The following is a 21,936-nucleotide window of genomic DNA, read 5'->3' on the forward strand; positions in this document are numbered from 1 at the left end:
AAAAAGTGGGAGAAGCTCTCATGCTCCCTCATGCCTCCAGTTATAGCATCCACAGTTCTAGTCCAGGCCCTAAGCTGGTCCTTTGAACCTACAAAGACCAGTAAGACAGGGACCCTGTTCTCAAGGAGCTCCCAGTTTAGTAGGAGAGACAGAGAAGCCAGCTTCTAAGAATTACAGTGACTGGAAAATAGTGGACCATATGGAATCTATGAGGAGGCTGTGGTCAAGGAGTGGGGAAAAGAAAAGACTCATAATACAGATGGATGAGTCTTTAGCTCATAATTGATGAATTAATAAATGTTTATCAGTTAGCACTTAGGGAAAGACTGGGCCAGGAAGGGTGACCATTGTCGGCAAAAATACAGAACTGTGACGTTCCTTGGCACATTCTGGGAATGACAAACGAGTTTGTGTGGCGGTACAGGGTTCGAGAATGAGAACAAGAGAGAGTCTAGAGAGATCGTAGGACTAGATCATATAGGGCCTTGAATGCCACACAAAGAGTTCAGCCTGTAGGCAGTGGACAACTGTGGAATGTTTTTAAAAAAGGGTTTGTAATTAGGTTTAGGTCTTAGAAATAGCACTCTGGGTATAGCTTGGAGATTACAGTTGGCAGGTTTAAAAACAAACAGAACAGTGAGGAAGAAATTGCAGAAGTTCAGGTGAAAGATGATGAGAGCTTAAATTAGAGCTCTGTGGGATAGAAGAGTAAACGGATATCAGGATTAGAAACTGTAAGACTGGGTGATACTTTATACTTTTTTAATATTTAAAAAAATGATTTATAGAGAAAGGGGAAGGGAGAGGGAGAGAGAAACATAAATTGGCTGCCTTCCAGGCATGTACCCTAACAGGAATGGAACTGACAACCTTTCAGTGCACAAGATGATCCACTGAGCCACGCCGGCCAGGGCTATGACACTTTATTTTTGATCCTCGCATCAATACTATGAAAGTAATCAGGGAATTATTATTATTGCCATTTTAGAAGACAACAAAATGGAAGTTTAGAAAGGTTGTGACTTGCCCAAGGTCTCACAGTTCATAAGTGGCACAGCCCAGGCTAGAATTCAGATTTCCTGACTTACTACATTGTTCAGGATGATGGTCCCTTGCTGCCTCTCCTCCTTGTGAGTGTGCTTAGCAGACTGTTCAAGTGTCAGAGGGCACGAGGGCCCCGTATCCAGGGAAGTGAACAACCCAGCACGTGGATGTGGGCAGCATGCTGTGACTGGGCCATGGCCCTTCACTGCCAAGGGTTCTCTCTCTGTTTCTCTCTCTATCATTCTCTCACTCTTGCTCTCTCCTTTTTAAATTGAGGAATAATACATATACTATAGTATATACAGTCAACGAGTCTCAAATATACAGCTCAGTAATATTTGACATATGTATACACTTATATTTAACTACCACCCGGTTCTAAATATAGAAACCTTTCTCGGAGTTGGTAACTTTCATGGCATCCAGGAGCAAACGTGCCTGTCAAAGCAACCTCCTCTGTTACCATGCCTCTGAAAGGCTCAGTTGGGTTGTCTTCATCCCACAACTGAGCTCTGAACCACTCACCAACAGAATGGTTACTTTGTACATGGAGGAGGTAGATCATATGGCACAACGAATGAGGAAGCCAAGTTGACAGCTAACATTCTTTTTTGGTTTTTCGTCTTTCTATTTATCCAGTTATTTAAATTATTAAGTATTTAAAAATATAAAGAAATGTATTTGTTTTCTTTATAATGAAACCAGAAGAAGATATTCACTTCTTCAGGAACATGTATAGTTTGGTTCACTTGATCACTTGGGAAAGACATAATCAAAGGCACAGTCGCACTTGCTTCTTTCCTGGTTAATCTGAAACATTATTTTACTGTGTGTAATGCTGTCTTGTTCACTCTCTGGTTGGCGTGTGGCTGTGTTGCATCCCCCGCTAAACCATAAGTACCTGTGTGCAGTGACCATGACCCACGTGTGTTCCTGTCCACCGTGGCGCTCCCCTCAGTGCTGAGTGCAGTAGGCCTCAGTCACTCTTTGGTTAATTTTGATTTATTTACTTTGTCACACAGTCCTTCAGGCTAATGTCAGGCTTTTGGCTTATGATGAAAATTATGGTACAGTATTCACCACTTGGGGAAACAGCTGGACCAGAACTGGACCTCCAAATTCTCTGCAGCCAAATTCAGGCCTCCTGAGAGTCTCTGTGAGGATTTTTCTTTTTAGGGAGGTGTTTTGGGTGGGCAGAGCTATCCAGCCACATGGAGTGGCAGGTTCTAAATTTAGAGACATCTTGATAAGATTTTTCAGCACTAATTGGATCCTTTATTAATCCCCAATCCCCACTCACCCCTATCCCAGAAAAAGAAACCCAAGAGAATTATTTAAAACTGACTGCCCTCATCCTACATTGTCTGCAAAGCCATGTCTTGATGTCCAGCAAAGGCCCTGGACTCTGCATGGGATTCTGCTGAGTCTCCATTTCTTTGGCCAGAATTCTCCTTTTAGTGTCACCTCCCTGCCCATGATTTTCTTCTCATTTCTCAGCATCTACTGTATATATTGCGGGCCATTAATGCAAGCTCAAGATCAGCCCACAACAGCCAGATTTATAGCCTTGGATCAGCAAAAACAGCAGTCCTTGACTTCCTTCTCTGGGCCCAGTATCTCATGACCAAAGGAACTGAGGCGTTACCAGTTACTCAGACAGGCAGGGGGTTATGGGACCTCTCTGGAGGTGGGCTCTCCTTATCCTGGTGGAATTAGAGTGTACAGGCACACTGTCTTCTCATAACATCCTGTCTTACCTTAGCCCCTTATTAAAATGTTTCAAGTATATCGGACTGTTGCCAGTGCAGCCCCGCCTCCTTCTAATATTCTTTAAAACACCCATATGCATAACTCCCAAGACCTTATTTGAATAGAAGAGATACTGTTAAAATAATTATTTTTACTCTAAGTAGCAATTTGTGTCAAGAATGTTTCTCCTCTAGTATTTGAAAGTATATCAAGGGAAATATCTAAAATGTTAGGCATTTCCCCCCTTTGAAACCCTATTTCCTCTCTCCTTCCCCACAGGATACCATGAAGGTAAGTTTTTTGTGTGTGTGTTTTTTTTAAGTTATTCCCACTTCTAGAACATATGAAGCATCATCCTTCACATTTTTCAAGCTGAGCTTTGAGTCAGCCTGGGAAGTCTCTGTAAATTTCTTTCAAACTGGGCCTCATCTCTATTTCACACCTACTCAGGTTTGACATTTACTTTCTTTTCTTTTTTCTTTCTTTTTCTTTTTTTTAAATATTGATTTCAGAGAGGACGGGAGAGGGGGAGAGAGAGAGATAGAAACATCAAGAATGAGAGAGAATCATCGATCATCTGCCTCCTGCATGCCTCCTACTGGGGATGGAGCCCACAACCCAGGCATGTGCCCTGACCGGGAATAGAATTTCAACCTCCTGGTTCATAGGTTGACGTTCAACTACTGAGCCACACCAGCGGGCAACATGTACTTTCTTAGTGGCCCAAAAGATCATCTCTAATTCACGAGGAGATATCTCAAAGTGAGGGAGACACCAGTAGCACCTCAACAGGAGGTATAACGGGTGTACAAGCCATTTGTCTGTCTGGCCGTGGCTGGGTGTATAGGAGGTATTAGCAGGGAGTGCCAACATGGGCCCTCTAAGCTGCTAAAGCTCAATCCCTTTAGAAGAGATGGCAGTCCTGCAAGGTTCATGTCATATGGTAATTAATTTCAAAGAGAGCTTTGAAAGCAACTTATTAAATACACCTCCAGATGAGATTTCAGGCTTAAAGAAAGAGTACTCAGTTGATCTGTCCCAATAGACAGTCATCAAAGGCTCCGAGTTGCTACACATTCATGAGAAAGTGGCTAAGGAATAGACCAGGGCCTTAGGCCAGAGTGCCACACAGTAGGAGACAGTATTCACAGGTGTCTTCGTGGTTTTGGTAGTGTGTAGAAAATTTGGACTCTCCTAATTTAATATAAGCTCAGATTTCCTGGGGTTCACATCATTTGGAAGCTCACTTTAACACTCCTCTCAACCACCACCCAGCTCAGAAAGGCTGGACCGTCCTGTGTGTCTGAACAGGCCCCTTGAGTTACATGTTTCCATCCAGCCCAAGACCCTTACTTTGTGTCTGTGATTGGTGGTGCCCACTTCTTATTTCTGCCTAATGCCATTCTTGTGTCTTCCCTTAAGCAACTCTGCTGATGAAACAGGCCTGGCCACAGAACTCGACTTCCTGTGGCACTGAAGGCACCTTCCACCTCCCAGTGGACACCGGGACCGAGAACCGAACTTACCAAGCATCCTCTGCGGCTTTCAGTAAATACAGCCTGTCTCCTCCTTTCCTGTTCCTCTTGGTTGGGACTGATTTGTCTCTTAGGAAGAGAGGAAAGGGAACTTTAAAAAGTGACATTTATAAGACACTATTTTAAGAGGTTCTCTTACCCACACAAAAAATTGGCCTTCCTCATATAGGAAAGGTCATCCTCTTTGATCATGCAGCCAGCTCTGGGGAGACACAAAGCAGTGAGGGAGGGAGAAGGAAGTGCTCATCTGGCCAACAAGTTTGATGAGGGAAGGACTGGTACTGTGTTTCAAGGGAAAGGACAGAGGGGACATTTGAACACCTGCCTGTGGACCTTTAGACAGGGCGGGCTCCTCCAGCTAAGCTAGCACAGGGGTTCTCAACCGGGTGCTGTGGACATCTGGATCAGATCGCCCTTGTTGAGGGGCTGTCCTGTGCATTGTAGGGTGCTTAGCTGCACCCCTGACCTCTCCCCATTGGATCCCAGTACCAAACCCTCATTATAGCCATCAAAAATGTCTCTAAACGTTGCTAAATATCCCTCGGGCCAGATTGCCTCTGCCTGAGAAATTCTATGCTCATGGAAGCTTCACTGTGGGAGTAAAGTATGGACGTGGAGTCCTCAGGGAGGACAGAAACCCTCTGGCCAGTCAGATTGGTCTCACTCATCTTGAGGCTCAGTGAGGTGACTGATGGTTTTTACCTTCACATCTGATTTTTAACACAAAATGGCTCCACTGTGTAAAATGAGGATATAAGGTGAGAAGTTAGTGGCATTTTGACACTTTGTAAGTAGAAATGTTGGAGCTGCCCAAAAGAGGAATGGCTGGCCTGGGATGTGGTGAGTGCCTGTCTGAAGTTGTTTAGCAGGGGGCTGAGCAAGAACTGAGTGGGATGTTGCAGACTAGGCCCCATAGTGTGATTCAGTGGTTTATTAATCTATTAAGACTGTAGGTCAGAAGAATACATGGTATGTTCTTTTTCTTTAAAATACCCAGTGTCATTTCTTCTTAGTTATCATTGCTCCTAAATGTCAACATCAACTGAGGTTCATATGTAACATAGCTCTCACCTTTTGGAAACTGTGCTTTCATATTACCCTCTCATTTAATCTACACTGTAATCCTATTATTTGGGTGGATTTTTATCTCAGTTTGAAAGCTGAGGCTCAGGTAATATACCTGTTGCCATCCAACTGGTAAGCAGCACAACTAGAAAAAGGTATCACCATGGTTAAGTTGCTACTACTGTTTTTGTTTTTGTTTTAATCTTCACCCGGGGATATGTTTATTGATTTGAGAGAGAGAGGACAGTGGGGGAGGGGGAAGGGAAACATTAATTGGTTGCCTCCCATACACCCCTGACTGGGAATCGAACCTGCATCCCAGGTATGTGTTCTGACTGGGAATTGAACCTTCAATCTTTTGGTGTATGGGACAACGCTCCAACCAACTGAGCCACCCAGCCAGAGCCCTATTACTTTATTTTCATGAGATGAATTGTACTCTTTAAGAGAGTGATGGCAGCAGCAGGAAATTTTTCCAGATACCTGTGGCATTATATATGTCCATGTATATGTGGCTTATACATATATATTCTCTCTCATATCTACATGTATGGATGTAGATGCTTATAGACATGCCTACTGTAGTACAGCAAAAAGAGCCTGAAGTAGAAGACCAAAAGAGTTGGATTCTAGATTTGGTTGTGTATAACTTTGGATAATTCTTCCCACATTTTGGACCTTGGTTTTTCCAACTGCAAAATAAGGGGGCTGGACTAGGTCATCTTTAAGGTTCCCTCTAGCTGTTTAGACTCCTGATTCTGTCATACTCAATATCCTCTACTCCAGCAGGGACCTCCTCCCTAGTTGCCCTGACCAATAGTTGGCCCACTAGCCATTGCTCACACATCTCCAGGTATGGGGTACTCATTCCCTTCAGAGACAACCCTTTCCACAGTGAGAATGTCTCAATATTAGAAGGTCTTGCCTTCTATGTTGAAATCTTCCTGCAGTCCCATTGAAATGTCCAGTAGCTATATCCTACTACCCTCTCATAGTTTATCATAGTCCCCTCTCTTTTAAGCCAGTAATGTATGAACCTGTGTAATTTTTAAATAGAGGTGGGATTAACTGGTCCTCCCACACCCATCAGGGTTCCTCCCAGCACACAGATTTTGTGGCTTCTAAGGCCACAGAAAATTCAGGGCACTTTGACAAATTTAGTTACTTGCTAAGCCTGTTTGTAACTAGGTCTCCCTCCTACTTATTCAGCACTCTCTTGTTCATCTACCAAGGAGACTTGAGGGTCAAGGCAAGAATCAGATCTAGAGCTTTGTCCAGACATATAAATCTAATGTCAATAAACCAATTAGTCTAAGACGCATCCTTGATGTGAGGATCAATGCCTTTGAAGGTGTAGGGGCTCTACAGCTGAATAAGATTTATGACAGTGCAAAAGGATTGACAAGAGGACTTGCTAGTGTACACACTCTCTTTATTATCCTGTTTGATGGAGCCTAAAATTATGGATAGGAACCTGAGAGAAAGAACAGGGTGTCATAAGCCTCTTTTAAGGCAAAGCTGGGACTTCTAGTGTCAGATTCCTTTTTACTCTCACGATATTGCCGTTAGTAGAATGATGACACAAATGTTAATATACCAAATGCCCAAGATTGGCTTCCAGAGAGGAGTTCTGCTCAGAGCATGGCAAACCCTCAACTCTGGGCCTAGCTCTGCACTGATTTGCTGTGCAGTTTTCGGGATGTCTCTGCCCCTCTGGGCTCCAGGTTCTTCATCTGAAACAAAGAGCATTGAATTCAAGTCTATAATGTCCTTAAGGCATAACATTCCAAAGACCTAACTCTCTGACCTTCAGACTTAGGTAGAACTCCTTTAAGGAGAATCAGGCCACCCTTGAGTGAGTTGAGTCTGTGTTCATTTTAGCAAAATGCATTAGTTGTGTGTGTGTGTGTGTGTGTGTTTTGTTTTGTTTTTTTTCCATCAAGCCCAGTAGCAGCTTTTATTTAGATGCACAGAGCAATGACCCTGAATTTGGTGATGTTCAAGGTAGCTGAGGCCACAGCCCAGGGGATTTTTCAGTGATCCTCAAGGCATGAACAGGACCACCAGTCAGTTGTGGAAAGTCCTCTGCAATGATTTCCTCATGAAAGTTTCACTGAAATACTCAGAGACTTAGAATGTCAGCTCTCAGAAGGCCCCTCTAATATTATCTAATCCAAATGAGGCTATGTCTTGAGAAAAGAATTAACCTGACTCCCTGACAGGGCCCAGGGCAGTTTCTGTAGCCTCCGACTATAATAAAGTCAGCACCCTTGAGAGCCACTGTGGTCAGAAGACAGAGCCCTGAGTCCTGAGTCCTTGCGAGCAGTCAGGCTCGCTCAGCATATGTTCAGTCTCTCATCTGAGACGTGTGTGTTGGTCTGATGATCTCTGAGGCCTCCTTTAGCTATGCACTTCTGCTTCTCCCTGCTCAGACTGTCTGGACAAACAGGCAAGGCCTTCTGCTGCAGCAGCATTTTGGCTGCCAAGGGTGTTTTGGCTACTGATTTGTATTCTGAGTATGTGTGTGTCTTCATTTCATAACATGGAAAAAGAGAAACATACTCAGACAAGGTTATTCTTAGATGTGGAAACCAAATTCTATTGCAATCTCTTGGAGCCATTTGATTTTCCTCAGAGGGATGATCTCAATACTATGTAAGGTAGTTGTCCTTGTGGTGAAGAGGGGGAAGTGCAGGCTTTCCCAGGGATCAAAATCCCAGAGCTGATTCTCCGGGAAGCGTAAAGGAGAGTCGCCAGTATTGTTGGCTTGTTAACTTTAAAGACTCATAAAATGATGGCATTTTAGACTGTAAAATTTTAGAATCTTAGAATCCTGGAGTCTTTTTCAAGTTGGATCATGCCAAGGAAGCCATAGTTTAACTACTGTCTACTGTAGTCTTTCAGACCAGTCTCTGCTTGTATACCTCCAGGACAGGAAGCTCACTATCTCTCTATACAGTGAGAGAAAAAGAATAGCTAACTTTTATTAAGTGCTTTTAATGTATTAGGCACTATTCTAAGGGCTTTGCACTTATTAATGTACTTACCACAGTAATCCTACAAGTAGGTTCTATTATTACACCTCCCCCCCCCCCAACCCTGTTTTACAGATGAGAAGACTGATATATTCTACAATTGTTAAGTAGCAGGGCTGGGATTTGGACCCAGGCAGTCTCTCTGGCTCTAGACCAGTGGTTCTCAACCTTCCTAATGCCATGACCCTTTAATACAGTTCCTCATGTTATGGTGACCCCCAACCATAAAATTATTTTTGTTGCTACTTCATAACTGTAATTTTGCTACTGTTATGAATCGTAATGTAAATATGTGATATGCAGGATGTATTTTCACTGTTACAAATTGAACATAATTAAAGCATAGTGATTAATCACAAAAACAATATGTAATTATATATGTGTTTTCTGATGGTCTTAGGCAACCCCTGTGAAAGGGTTGTTCGACCCCCAAAGGGGTCGCGACCCACAGGTTGAGAACCGCTGCTCTAGACTAACAACCATTACTCTGCTGGATAGCTTTCATAGACAGGCATCTTAGGGTTCGGGGGTGTCTTGCCCTCCTGTGGAAGAGAGATGCTCTCCACTCTGGCAGGACTCCCCATACCTTGTTTTACACTTTTAAATCATGAGTCAGCAAGATAATAAATGTTTTAGATTTTTCAGGCCATATGGTCTCTTTTATAACTACCACTGTAGCAGGAAAGCAGCCATAGTCTATGTAAATGAATGGCATGGCTGTGTTACTGTAAACTTTATTTACCGAAACAGACTATGATTACCAAAAATTGCAGTTTGCCTGATTTAAATGTAATAGTATGAATAAAAGATTCTGCGGTAAAATAAATTTGGGAAAATCTCTTGCATATCCCTATTTTGGAGATTCACAATTCATCTTGTCATTCTAAAACTTCTCAGGGTCATGGAATGAAAAACCCCAATCTTTTTATCTCTATTTTACATTGCTGCTTTCTTCCTTTCTTGCAAAATAATGATTAAGATCCCTCAGAACCACAGTCCCTTGTGTACTCTTGGGATGTGCCCAGCTACCTTGTTTTGTAGAAGATAATGTCTGTCTCCAAGCTGAAGTACCCCTCAGATGGCTTCTAGAAGTCTGCAAAGCTACTATAAACTTCCTGTTTTCCCCACATATCTGCTTCTCCTATGTCCACTTCCATGATTAGCTCCACAATCTAGAAACTTGGAGGAATCTGCTGTAGACTTCTCCCTCAGCTGGCTCACACCACCCCTTCTAGTTAGTTTCCAGTTCTTATCAATGCTCCCTTCTCTTTCATGTATTCTTTCCCCTCCATCTTCTTTGCTACTTATTTCCCAAGTGTATTTGACCACAAAATTGGTTTCTCATGGAACAAACTGGATCTCCAGGAGGAAAGATAAATGACATGACTCTGGGAAGAGGACAGGACATATTTTATAGTGCCATTGTAGCAACTAAACAGCACCTCCCAGATCCTGCCAACTCATCTGCGATTGGGGGCACCAAGCCAGAGCTGTGATGTGGACTGAGCGAGATTTGTGACGATGTGGCACTGTCCCTTCAGCTCAGAAAGGAGGAAAGCTTCCTATAAAGACCTGCCTTCTCTAAGCCCCAGGATCTCATGTAGATCCTTGAGTTCAGTCCAGTCATTCATTTGTGATTCTCGTTCCTGAGTGATGCCTGTTTCAAGTGTGTCCTGTGAACATAGAATCTGAGTCTCTTCTCCAAAGAGCCTGGGGCAGCAGTTTGGTTGGGCGATGGTGAGTTTCTTAGGGTCTGATCTCAGCCTCCCCCCAGCTTCTGTCTGCCCTGCTGAGTTACCCACGTGGCCTGGGTCCCAAATTACTGTGAACCTTTGTGACCCTGACTTCAGGCCTTCAGGCAGAGGTAGCCCTGCCCCATGCCCCAGGGGGAGAGGAGACACCAGCTCTATAGAGCAAAGTTTTTCAGCATCTCCCAAGGTGAGGATCTTTGAATGGTGTTTTGTATGGAGGTTTTTATTTTTACTTTTATTTTTTATTGATTTCAGGGAGGAAGGGAGAGGGAGAGAGAGAGAGAGAAACATTAATGATGAGAGAGAATCATTGATCGGCTGCCTCTTGCATGGCCCACACTGGGAATATGCCCTGACTGGGAATTGAACCATGACCTCCTGGTTCATAGGTCGATGCTCAACCACTGAGCCATGCTGGCTGGGCTGTATGGAGTTTTCACCTTAAAACTTGGCACGGAGGAAGGGGAATATGGTGGAGGGAGAGAGCTACAACGGGAAAAAGAAATAAGAGAAAGGGGGAAATCAAGAAAGAAACAGCAGAAAATACCCTGGGTGCTTAGTGAGGAGACAGAAAAGCAGCAAGATAGAGAATGCAATAAAGAGTGGGCAGGTTATGTAATACATTAAACAATCAAGAATTTAAATTAACAACAACAAAAAGTTAGTTATACTATTATGCATTTATGTATAAAAAAGAAGTGAGCAGGTTGAGGGTCCCCCATCTGTGTGCACCTGCCTCTCATGGCAGGCAGCTCAGAATCCCAGACCATTGGAGCTACCAGGGTCCTTTAAGAGATCATTACTTCCATCTGTTATTTTATAGATGAGAGCCCTAAGATCCAGAGAAGTAAAAGATGCCAGAATTACACATGCATCCCTGTGCACCAGGACTGAGGGAGCTGCCTCTGGGAACAGTGCTCTCTGAGTGGAGCCCTGCTCTCTGTCTGTTCTCATCTGTGTTTCCAGCCTGGATTCAGCCCATTCTTGTCTAGGGAGTCGTGACTGGAACCTGCTACCTTCCAGCAATGCTGTTCTGCCAACTAATTGGAAGTCTTTCTTATTGCCTTGGTACAGGATATACTGCGGGGACACCATACAAGGTCCCACCAACCCAGAGCAATACTGCTCCACCCCCCTACTCCCCATCACCCAACCCCTATCAGACGGCCATGTATCCCATCAGAAGTGCCTATCCTCAGCAGAATCTGTATGCCCAGGTAGGTGTATGTGGAAGCCTGGGCCCACCTCTTCTCCAGGTAAAGGAGCTACCAGCCTGAGTGGGTGGGTGGGTGCAGGTAAGAAAGAAAAGAAAGGAGAGCTCCTGGCTCTGCCCAGCTGTCATTGTTGTATCACAGAAACAATATCGCTGCAGTTTATACATTCTCTCACTCCACCTCAGCCCCCGGGAGTGACACACAAAGTCACTTAGATTAACGGAGCCCAGAATGCAAGATGGGCAAGGGCTCTTGGAGATCTAGCTCAGCTGCTTTTTTATATACAAACTAGAGGCCCGGTACACGGATTCATGCACTGGTGGGGGTATGGCCTGTGGGGATCGGCACACTGTGGGAGCGCTGCTCATCCTGGTCAGCGGAGCAGCTGTGGACCTGCCCTCTGAGCAGCTGCTCCTGCTGTGGGAGCACACTGACCACCAGGGAGCAGCTCCTGCATTAAGCATCTGCCTCCTGGTGGTCAGTGCGCATCATACCAACTGGTCAACTGGTCATTCTGGTCGTCCCGTTGTTCAGTTGCTGGGCTTTTATACACACACACACACACACACACACACACACACACACACACACACACATATCTTTTTTTTAAACTATATTCTGGCCCTCCAACGGTCTGAGGGACAGTGAACTGGCCCCCTGTTTAAAAAGTTTGAGGACCCCTGATCTATACATACATACACACACACACACACACACACACACACACACACACACACACATATACACATACACATACACACACACTAGAGGCCCGGTGTACGAAATTTGTGCGGGGGGCGGGGGGTGTCCCCCTCAGCCCAGCCTGCACCCTCTCCAATCTGGGACCCTTTGGGGGATGTCTGATCGGGCCTACACCAGCAGTTGGACATCCCTCTCACGGTCTGGGACCACTGGCTCCTAACTGCTCACCTGCCTGCCTGCCTGATTGCCCCTAACTGCCTCCCCCCCCCCCGCCCCCGCTGGCCTAGTTGCCCCCAACTGCCTCCCCCCGCCTGCCTGGTAGCCCCTAACTGCTCCCGTGCCAGCGTGGTCACCCCATACTGCCCCCCATGCTGGCCTGGTTGCCCCTCATTGCCCCCCCCGCCATCCTGGTCACCCCCAACTGCCCCCCCTATGGGCCTGGTCACCTCACGCAGCCTGCTGCTTAGTCGTTTGGTCGCCCCTCACCCTGCTGCCGGCCTGGTCGCCCCAGGCAGCCTATTCGGTCATCCGTTCAGTTGTGATGGTCGCTTAGGCATAGATAGATAGATAGATAGATAGATAGATAGATAGATAGATAGATAGATATAGATGGGGAATCCAAGACCCAGAGAGGTCACCTATTGGGTGAGTCAGGATGAGAACCCTTATGTCTTGGGCATTTCTCCCTACCCCCCACATCCACTCTTCCTTGATAAAGTCTGTGAGCTTGAGTGGGGAGGACATATTAATGCGCAGGCTCTGCCACCAGTTGGCCGTATGACCTTGGACAAATCACTCTGTGTGCCTCAGTGCCCCATCTGGGCTCCTTGAGCTAGAGAATGTTGTGTTCTGAGGGGATGGCAATGCTACAGTGACTGGGGCTTTAACACACTCAGGGCACATTTTTCTGGAGTGACAATTTTACATGAGGCTCTTTTTAAAAAAAATGTTTTTATTGATTTTAGAGAGAGGGGAAAGGGAGAGGGATAAAGAGATGGAAACATGGATGAGAGAGAAATATCTATTTATTGGCTGCCTCCTACATGCTTCCTAGTGGGGATCAAGCCCACAACCCAGGCATGTGCCCTGACTGGGAAGTGAACTGGTGACTTCTTAGTTTATGGGTTGATGCTCAACCACTGAGCCACCTGGCTGGGCTGACATGAGGTTTAAATAATAAGGAGAAAGCTTTTTAAATATAAAAAACAGCTATATTTAGAGTAAAAAGCAAAACTTTAAAAAGAACAATAGGCTTGAGATAAGTGTTTCTTGTTTATGGTAAGCTGCTTTGCACTCTGCTCTCAGACCTCTGGGGTCACAAACCACATTCTGAAGCTCTTGTCATTATTTAGTAGGAACATTTGAGAAGCTCTGGATTCAGATGATCCAGGGGCCCTGCCTACTCCCCACAAGGTCAGCAGGCCTGTGGGCTGTGGCAGGAGGAAGCAGCCATGTGGTCCAGGCATTTGAACCTTGTTCCTAAAGGGAATAGGTGGTAAGAGATATCTAGGGAAATGCTCTGCACCTGTGACCCTCTTCCAGGAAAATGGCAGCACTCGCACCGGTGTGACGCTTCCACTGGTCCAGGGGTCCCAACCTTTTTTTGGCCACGCCCCACCTAAGCGTCTCTAAAATCCTGGTGCCCCCCTGGCCCCAACATATAATTCTTATTATCCAAAAAGTGAACTCCTATTCACGGGGAGGAAGCCTGAAAGGCCATTAACTTGGTCTAAACAAGCTTCCAAAGAACATGGCATCCATGAAAGAGAAAAAAGAATGAAAGGACAGTTGAAGTACTGAGGAAGAAATCACTAAGAAATTGTTTAAAAAATAATAATACAAAGTGATATGGAAAAACAGCAAATAAAGCTTCAAAACAATAGAGAACTGAAGTGCATAAATATGTCACAATCCATGTTTATATCCTGCATATGAGGCCTCTGGAACCATAAGGAATGCCAAAAATTCACTGTTAATAACTCATTCTCAGATTGTCCCCTGTGGGGCGTCTGCTTCACGTTGGGAACCACGGCACTCGTCCTTCACGTGTGTGCGCACAGTGCGCTGGCGTTCACCAGCACGCCCACGTCCTCTTCACTCATTGGTGCAGCCCCTGCCTTTACACGTTAGGCAGCGTATAGAGCACATTGCAATAAAATACAAACATTTTAAAGTGCCAAATCAGTGTTACAGAAGTAGAGCTATTACCCCACTAGATCATCCTCGCAGCCCTAGGAACGAGGCGGGACAGGGTTGGAGCCTGACTTTTCAGACCAGAAGCTGAGCCCAGCACTGCATTGTCCGTAATCATGTAGTGAGACGGAAGCAGAGCCCCAAGTCGGGCCCATACCCCGTGTCCCTGGCCTGTGCGTCCCTTGGGGCCTGGAAGAATGGGCTTCCCCCCACCTCCTCTCCACACCCCTCCCACCTTTAAGAGCTTGTGTGACCTCAGCCTCTTCTCCCCCAGGGAGCCTACTACACACAGCCGGTGTACGCTGCCCAGCCCCATGTCATCCACCACACCACGGTCGTCCAGCCCAACAGCATTCCCTCCGCCATCTACCCGGCACCTGTAGCTGCCCCCAGGACCAACGGCGTGGCCATGGGCATGGTGGCTGGCACTACCATGGCGATGTCAGCAGGTGAGGGCCATCTCTGTCAGCGTCGATTCATCTCCCTCCTCCAGGAACTCGTGACAGAGTGGAACAGTCATGGAATCAACGTAGCATCATAGGAGAACCCTGTGCCGGGGCTTCTGGGAAGTAGAGGCGGGACCCTCTACTAGTAAATCTGTCTGCAGGGAGGAGGAAGATCTCAGAGGGCATATTGAACTAGGCCTTTAAGGGTGAATATACGCTAGCCAGAGAAATGAAAGAGCAAAGGGCAGTCCAAACGGAAAGACCATGAGTATGGCGTGTTCACAGAATGGAAATGGCCTAAAGCACTTAGAAAATAGGGGTGTGAAGTTAGAGGGGTGGCTGGAGCAATCAGCAGAGATAAAGTGGGGAAGAATACCTGTAGGTATCGGAGAAGGGGCTTAGGCAGAGGAGAGATGGGCTTGAAACATCCCCTCTGGCTGCAAGGTGGAGGCAGGATTAGATGTGGGGGCTTAAAGCTCACAGGACGGGGAGGCTGTAGTTCAGAGGAGAGATGATATGAGGACCCTGATGACAGCAATGGCTCCAGGAAGGAGAGCATGGGGAATGTTACTTAGCAGGCAGGAGCGTAAGGACCTGTCTCATAATTAGTTGTAATGCATGGGAGAAGCAGGAGTCCAGAAGGACCATTTTCCATTTCTAGCTTATTTCAGAAATTAGACCTCCCCCCTCAGGGGCCTGGAGGATGGGGTGGAAGAGAAGCCAGAGGAAGAGCAGGTTTAGGGAAGTCAGGAGGAGTTGATACTCCAGAGAAGAGATGAGAAGACAAGAGGGCTATGCCTGATTTTTAGAGTCCCAACTTCTAAAGAATCAGCTGTCACCTTCTGAGGGAAGAGAGTACAAGGAGTCGAGTGGGTGGGAAGTAAGAGTTTGGGATTTTATTCTGCCCCAAGTGGAAACGGTTATTGAGGCCTCTCATTCCCCAGATCACATCAGGGAGCTTTTGAATGCTGCTCGGTGCCAGCCTTGTTCAGGTCCTGGGTACCAGGTACCAATAGCTCAAACCAGAGCCCTGCCTTTAGGAAAAACTAGGTTAGTGGGAAGCACAACCACATAAGCAAGTTACCCCTCAGGTATTTCTGCAGTGACAGGAGCATGCAGAGAGGAGGCCACTGGAGAAGGGACAGGCTCTGCCCTGGAGCATCAGAAAAGCTTTTCCTAAGATGAAACCGGGCCAGGTGGGGAAGATGGGGTCATTCATGAGCTGGTGGGGAGGCGGGGCCCCAGGCGGGGAGCAGCTGTGTGAAAGACGATGGCCTCATCAGCTTTGCTCTTCTCTCTCTGGTGCTCAGGGACCCTGCTGACTGCACCCCAGCACACTGCGATTGGGGCACACCCTGTCTCCATGCCAACATACAGGGCCCAAGGGACCCCTGCGTACAGCTATGTGCCACCACACTGGTAAAGCCTGCAGCCCATCCAAGTGAGTGGGGTCTGGGGTGGGAGAGGTAGGAGGGTGAGTGAACACTAGGACTGCTTTAGAATCCCAGGTGTCGTGGGGCAGGGACAGTTACCAGTTGCTTTCATGCTTCAGTTCAGTAATATCACTCTTAATAATGGTGTCACTTTACATGTATTCTAAGTACTTAACATGTTATCTCATATCCCATCAGCTCTGTTGTACAGATAACTACATAGTTCAGCATCCCTAACCAGTAACAATGAAGCAGGGACTTGAACTCCAGTCCTCTAGTACTAAATTCTAGACTCTTTACCATACGGTCTTCACACTTCTTTGAACTGTAGGCACCATTCTTCAACTGAAATCTTACTCCAATCAGATGTTGGCTCTGACTAGTGCCAACCCCCCGCCCCCCACCTCCCCCACCCCCGTTCCTCTTGCCCTTGGCAGCTTCTGAGGCAGTGCCAGTGAACCGCAGGGGGCAGGCAGGGGTGTCAGCAGCTCTGCCCTCCACGTCCTCCAGGGGCTGTTGCACTGGACAGGAAGCAGGCAGCTCTGCTGGAAAGCACAGAGGGCTCCCGAGGGGAGGGGAGGCGGTCCCCTGGCTTCCTAAGTGGCCTTGGGAACACCACTGTCACTAACGGCTCTCCCCTTCCTCCCCAGATCTGGAGTCACACATTGTATGCAACTACTCAAGTCTTACAGGTGCTGGAGCAGTTCCCTAGCAGCACCACCTCTATTTGCAAGAAGAGACAACGGAAGTGCAAGGGTCACTTTATGCATCTTTAGCGGTTTTGATTTTTATTTTTGGTTTATGTAAAAGCTGCTTTTTCTAATCTCCTGCCTCTCCCCACTACCCTCCTCTTAGCCACGGCCCTTCCACCTTCACCCCTCCTCCTACCTGACCAGGCACTTCCTCTCTGCTCTTCTTCTTTCCTTCCCCAAGCGTCCATTCCCCGGGGATCCCGGGCTAGCGGCAGGTAGAGAGTGGGGGTTATTGCAGTGGTTCAGCTGAAGGCACGATTTCCGATTTCCTTTGAAAAGCCTAACAGATGTAGCCCTTGGGTCCAGGGTGGGAACTCAGAGCTGTTGAGCAGGCTCCATCTTTGGGGGATTGTTTCCTTTTTTTATTTTTCTCAAGATTAGTTTAGGACATTACCATGTCCTGACACAAATGAAATGTCTTCTGAGAACCATCGCAACAGGTCAAGAACAAAACACCTGATTAGGTAGGAGTGTTCATAGCAGCTTAATATCCCAGGTGAGAACCTGGGGAAAACAGATTTTTGGGAGAGAACTTGGGGGCGTGGGGAGCACTGTGCGAGGGAAGAGGGAGAGAGGTGCTTGCCTGCTGGCTTTGGTTTGTAAGGCCTCTGGCTAGATTGCCTGGGCCTGACCCTCTGATTTGCACAGTGATGTAAACTGACCTGGCACTTCCTCAGAAGGTGATTTTGACCTCAGACCTGCCAAGCAGCTGCAGGGTGGTGGGCTCCCAGCCTCCCAAAGCCTTGGACGGCCAGGTGCCCTGTGTAACCCAGACCTTGGCCCCTGAGCCCCCATGGACCCACTCTGATGAGGAGCCAGCTCCTGATTAGCATGGGAACCTATGGCATTTCTCTCCCTTCCTTCTGCCCTTCCCAGTGCCAGAGCTCACCCATCTGTCCTTGGGGCTGGCAGGCAGGCCAGGCTCTTGGTTACCTTTAGCCACTCATGGCCAAAGTGAAGGAACCACATTCCAGATGGGTGCTGGCAGCTCTGAAGGTCAGAATAGTGAAGGAAAAGCAATAGCAATAAACATTTCATAGACTCATGGAACTGAAGGGACCTTAGCAATCATCTCATCCATTCCCCTATTTGACTGATGAGGAAGCTGAGGCCTGAAAAAGAGGAAAGGACTTCCCTAGATCTTGCAGTAAATTAGCATTAAATGCAGCCTTTCTACCTAGGGGCATGTTGCTCACAAAAATTTTACCTAGGGATGGATTGGCTTGGTTTTGTAAAAATTAAGTCAGCAGTGCCCACATCTGGTGAGCTCTGGAACAGTATCTGTCTGGGTTTTTGTTTCTGTTCTTTTCCTCCCTAGACTCCAAAGGCAGGGGGAAGACTGGGCAGAGGTTACATGGGAGCAGATGGCAGGAACAGAAATTGCAAATGAAGAAATAGCATTTGGAAATTCTGTGAAGACACCCGGAACTTATGTCCTGTACCTGTCTCCAGCCCTAGGAGAATGAGCAGGTGTGCTGTCTGAAAGGAGGGTCCATGCATTTAGGACAGTAGCGCCTCATCCTGAGAGAAGAGGAGGACCAGGATGAGGCCTGGGAGAAGAGGGGTCCCTGGGTCAGGAGGCCCTGCTAGTCTCAGCTAGGAGCCTGGTTTGCTCCCCTGCACCTAGCACTTGGCTGGGCCAGCAGCCCCCCCTAGTGGGGGCAAGGACATTTTACTGTACAGAGTGGCATCATTGATAATACTTGGGATTTTAAATAACTTCTTCGATTTAAATTCATGCAAATGTGGACCTATCCCTATCGCTACCTCCCATCACTCCCTAAATCAGGAAAAAAATCAGAAACCCTTGGGCCAGGAGGGCAAAGCCCATCCGCACCCTCAGCCCAGAGTCAGAAGTTGGGGCCAACCTTCTTGGCCTGCCAGGGACCTGGAGGACCCGTAAGGAGAAGCCCAGCTGTTCTGAGTGGTCTGTCCCGGGGGCTGAAGTTTCATTTTAAAACAACCAGGCTTCCCAGTGTTAATCCATTTTTTTGCGAATACCTCCTCCTCCTCTCTGGTTTGTAAGGGTGAAGATGGTTTTAGATTATGTCATACATATTCGGAAAATGCCAAAATAATCATAATAGTAACAGGAAATCTTGGCATTTATCTATCAGGTGCTTCATAGATTTCAGAGCACTTCACAGCCTTTAATTTACTGGCCCTGAGACAGCGACATGGTCAGAGTTATCATACCACTAGACAAACGAGGAGGCTGGTTCTAGAAGGAAAGGGAACTTGCCCAAAGTGAGCAGAACACTGGCTTCCCGAACCTGCTGCATCCAGATGGGCTGCAGTAGAACCAGAGAGGAAGGAAAAAAGAGGAGACTTAGGAATGACCTTGTTACTTTCGTTCTTTCTCCACCAGTAAGTAAAAACTAATGTCTAGTACCTTGCAGCTCACAAAACAATTTCACATCCATCCTCTGATTTAATCCTGTGAAATAGAGTATTCCTCCCATTTGACTTAGGAAACAAACTCAGAAAAGCAAAGTGACTTGTCTATCTGCTTTCTCTCTCCCTCCAGTTTGACTTGTACACAGGCTTGCAGACTGATGCATCTATGCTCTGCACCCTCTCTTAGCCCTAGTATGTAACTCAAGATCAAAGACAGGCCCCAAGGCATCACCAAGGCACAGAAAGGCTGTAGTCTGAAGAGCCCAGGCCCAGCACCCCTTTTATAGTATGAGTGTTGGAGCCTCGTTCTCTTGCTCTGATGGAGATCCACAAGCCTGGCCAGGCTAACATGACAATGAACTGCATTGCTGGCCCCGCGTGTAAATCCTTCTCCACCCCCTCCACTGCCTCTCCCCAGTACCACAGCTTGGTGGCCAGCATTGGGGGTATATAGATGGTTCCAGTCACCAGCCAACCCTTTTACCCCCACCTCCCTTCTATTTGACTCCCTCTCAGTAGCTTGGGGCCTGGGAAGCTGGAGTGCCCCCAATCTGCCACATTTTGAAAATGTTTTAAAAATGTCTCCCCCATGAGACAGGACAATTGCTGCTCCTCTCTCTCTCCTGGTAATGATCCTAAAGTGATATCCCCTTCCCTAAATATTGAACAAGGACATACACCTGTCCAGAGTGTTTTCATGTACAAAGTACTTTGACATTGATTGCCAAATTACTCATCTTAAAACTAAGTCTCAGAAGTCTTAAGACTTGCCAAAGGTCACAGAGCTCAAGAGAAAGAGCCAACACTTGAACTCTTCAGATCCTCTGCTCTTCCTGCTGGCACCTGCGGGTCTGAGTGGCAGGGTGAGGAAGGGGTGGCTTCCTGTCTGTCCCAGGGCTGAGGACCAGGACCTAGAGACGGTGCAGAGTCCTGACTCCTTACCCAACTCTTACCTCTGGCCACCCAAGTTGTTCCAAGTTTGAGGTATCTACTTCTGGAGGTCTGGGGGTGCTTCTTTGGAGGAGCTTGCTTTGTTCTGCGTGGCCTCCAGAAGTGAATCGTGGGACATAAAGTAGGGCAGGCCTCTTGGTCACCAAGTTCTGGAGGTGGTGTGCAGACAGGACTAGGCCAGTCTTAGCAAGGCCCTGGCTTAGCCAGGCCTGGAGCCCTGCATGTCAGATTCCTCAGCTCTGCTCCATGGCCCGAGCGGGAGGGCCGAGAAGGCATGGGTCTTGGGCACAGCACTCTGAATAACTTGGATCTCACCGTGGCATTTCTCCTCGATTGCAGTTGGAAGTGTGTGGCAGCTCTGCTTTTCCATCCTGCATTCTACCACATCACTGCAGGGGATGTGGTGTTCAGCCACGTGCCAGGCTTAGCAATCCAGAGGGGTTAGGTCAGGCAGTGGAGTGGGCAGGCGGGAGGCAGGATCACAGTAGAAACTCGGCCAGGCTAACATCAGATTCCACACCTGAGCCCCTGAGAGCTCAGGCTCCACGGGCAGGCCAGGCTGCTGCAGGGTCTGTCCTTCACCTGTCCATGGCCCCCTCCTAGAGAACTCATTTCTGAAATTAGGCATTACTTGGTTCCAGGGCCCAGCCGTCAAAATTCCTGGCAGGCCAGCTTCAACATTCCATAGCCAGCCTCGCCCGAACCAGACTCGCTCCCACTCGCTCAGCTCTGGTGGGCACTTCCTGTCTTGCATGCTGTTGCGTCCAGCCCAGGGGCCAAGTGAGACGCGCGGGAGTGAGGACTGGCTGTCCCAAAGCCTGAAGGGAAGCTAGAGCGCCCACTCTCCTGCGGCGGCACCCGTAGTCCCTAGGCTCCTTGCGTGGCGGTGAGACCCTACCCATTCCAGCTCCTGGTACAGGGGTGTTTTCCCTCCCGGAGAGAACAGATAGAACAGCTTTGCAGATAAGTACCAGCCCCTGGGAGTCAAATGGGTGACATCATCTTTGAGCTGGACCCCAGCAAGACCAGCACCTGCAGGCTCCAGCCTTCCTCCTCCAGCCTGAGAATCGGGAGGAGTGGGACTGCCCAGAGACCACCTTCGCGGGTCAGCAGATGGTGTGCACCTAGGGTGGGACTTGAGCTTCTCCTCACCAAGGGGCGGCCAGACCAGGCCTCTAGCAACTTGGAGTTGTAATGACCTTTAAAGGCCCAGGGCCTGTCCCCCTCTCCTGTTTCATATCACCTGTTCTCATGGCATGTAACATCCCTGTGAGAGTATTGTATATGATTTTGTATTTTTTAATTCATTTTAATCTACAGGTTGGAATCTGATTTTTAAATTTTATTGGAATTCACATTTTAAAAGGAAAAACATTTAAAATAATAATAATAAACCTTTGACCAGTGTCTTCCAAGTAGTTGATCAAAGAACTTATAGGTGTTTTCAAAACACAGCCTGGAGTGCAAAGATGGGAAAGCCCCATGGCCTCGCTTGTGTATATGAAGTGTAAATCTGGTTTGGTTTTGTTTTGGATTCTTTGGGGATTTTGTTTTGTTTTGATCAGGTAGTGATCATTCTGAAAGATTGAAGCCAAGAATTTGTAATTATGATATTTACTGTAAGCTGTAGAACATTCAATTAACTATTAAAAAAAAGTTTCCCAAAAAA

At 47.2% G+C, this 21,936-nt stretch overlaps 1 protein-coding gene across 4 annotated transcripts in view; it reads left to right on the plus strand.

Moving 5' to 3' along the window:
- Nucleotides 1-21,936, plus strand: part of FAM168A (family with sequence similarity 168 member A) — a 178,148-nt gene extending 156,212 nt beyond the window's left edge. For 2 of the 4 annotated variants that reach the window (XM_059708507.1, XM_059708508.1), the window contains 5 exons: nt 4,216-4,341; nt 11,254-11,396; nt 14,563-14,737; nt 16,045-16,175; nt 16,818-21,936. In XM_059708507.1, the coding sequence (XP_059564490.1) occupies nt 4,216-4,341; nt 11,254-11,396; nt 14,563-14,737; nt 16,045-16,157 (557 nt within the window). In that variant the 3' untranslated portion in view covers nt 16,158-16,175; nt 16,818-21,936. Of the gene's footprint in view, nt 1-3,072; nt 3,085-4,215; nt 4,342-11,253; nt 11,397-14,562; nt 14,738-16,044; nt 16,176-16,817 lie in introns of all 4 variants that reach the window. The other 2 variants (XM_059708506.1, XM_059708509.1) reach the window with 2 other exon arrangements.

Source organism: Myotis daubentonii, chromosome 9 (assembly GCF_963259705.1).
Source record: "Myotis daubentonii chromosome 9, mMyoDau2.1, whole genome shotgun sequence".
Lineage (NCBI taxonomy): Eukaryota > Metazoa > Chordata > Mammalia > Chiroptera > Vespertilionidae > Myotis > Myotis daubentonii.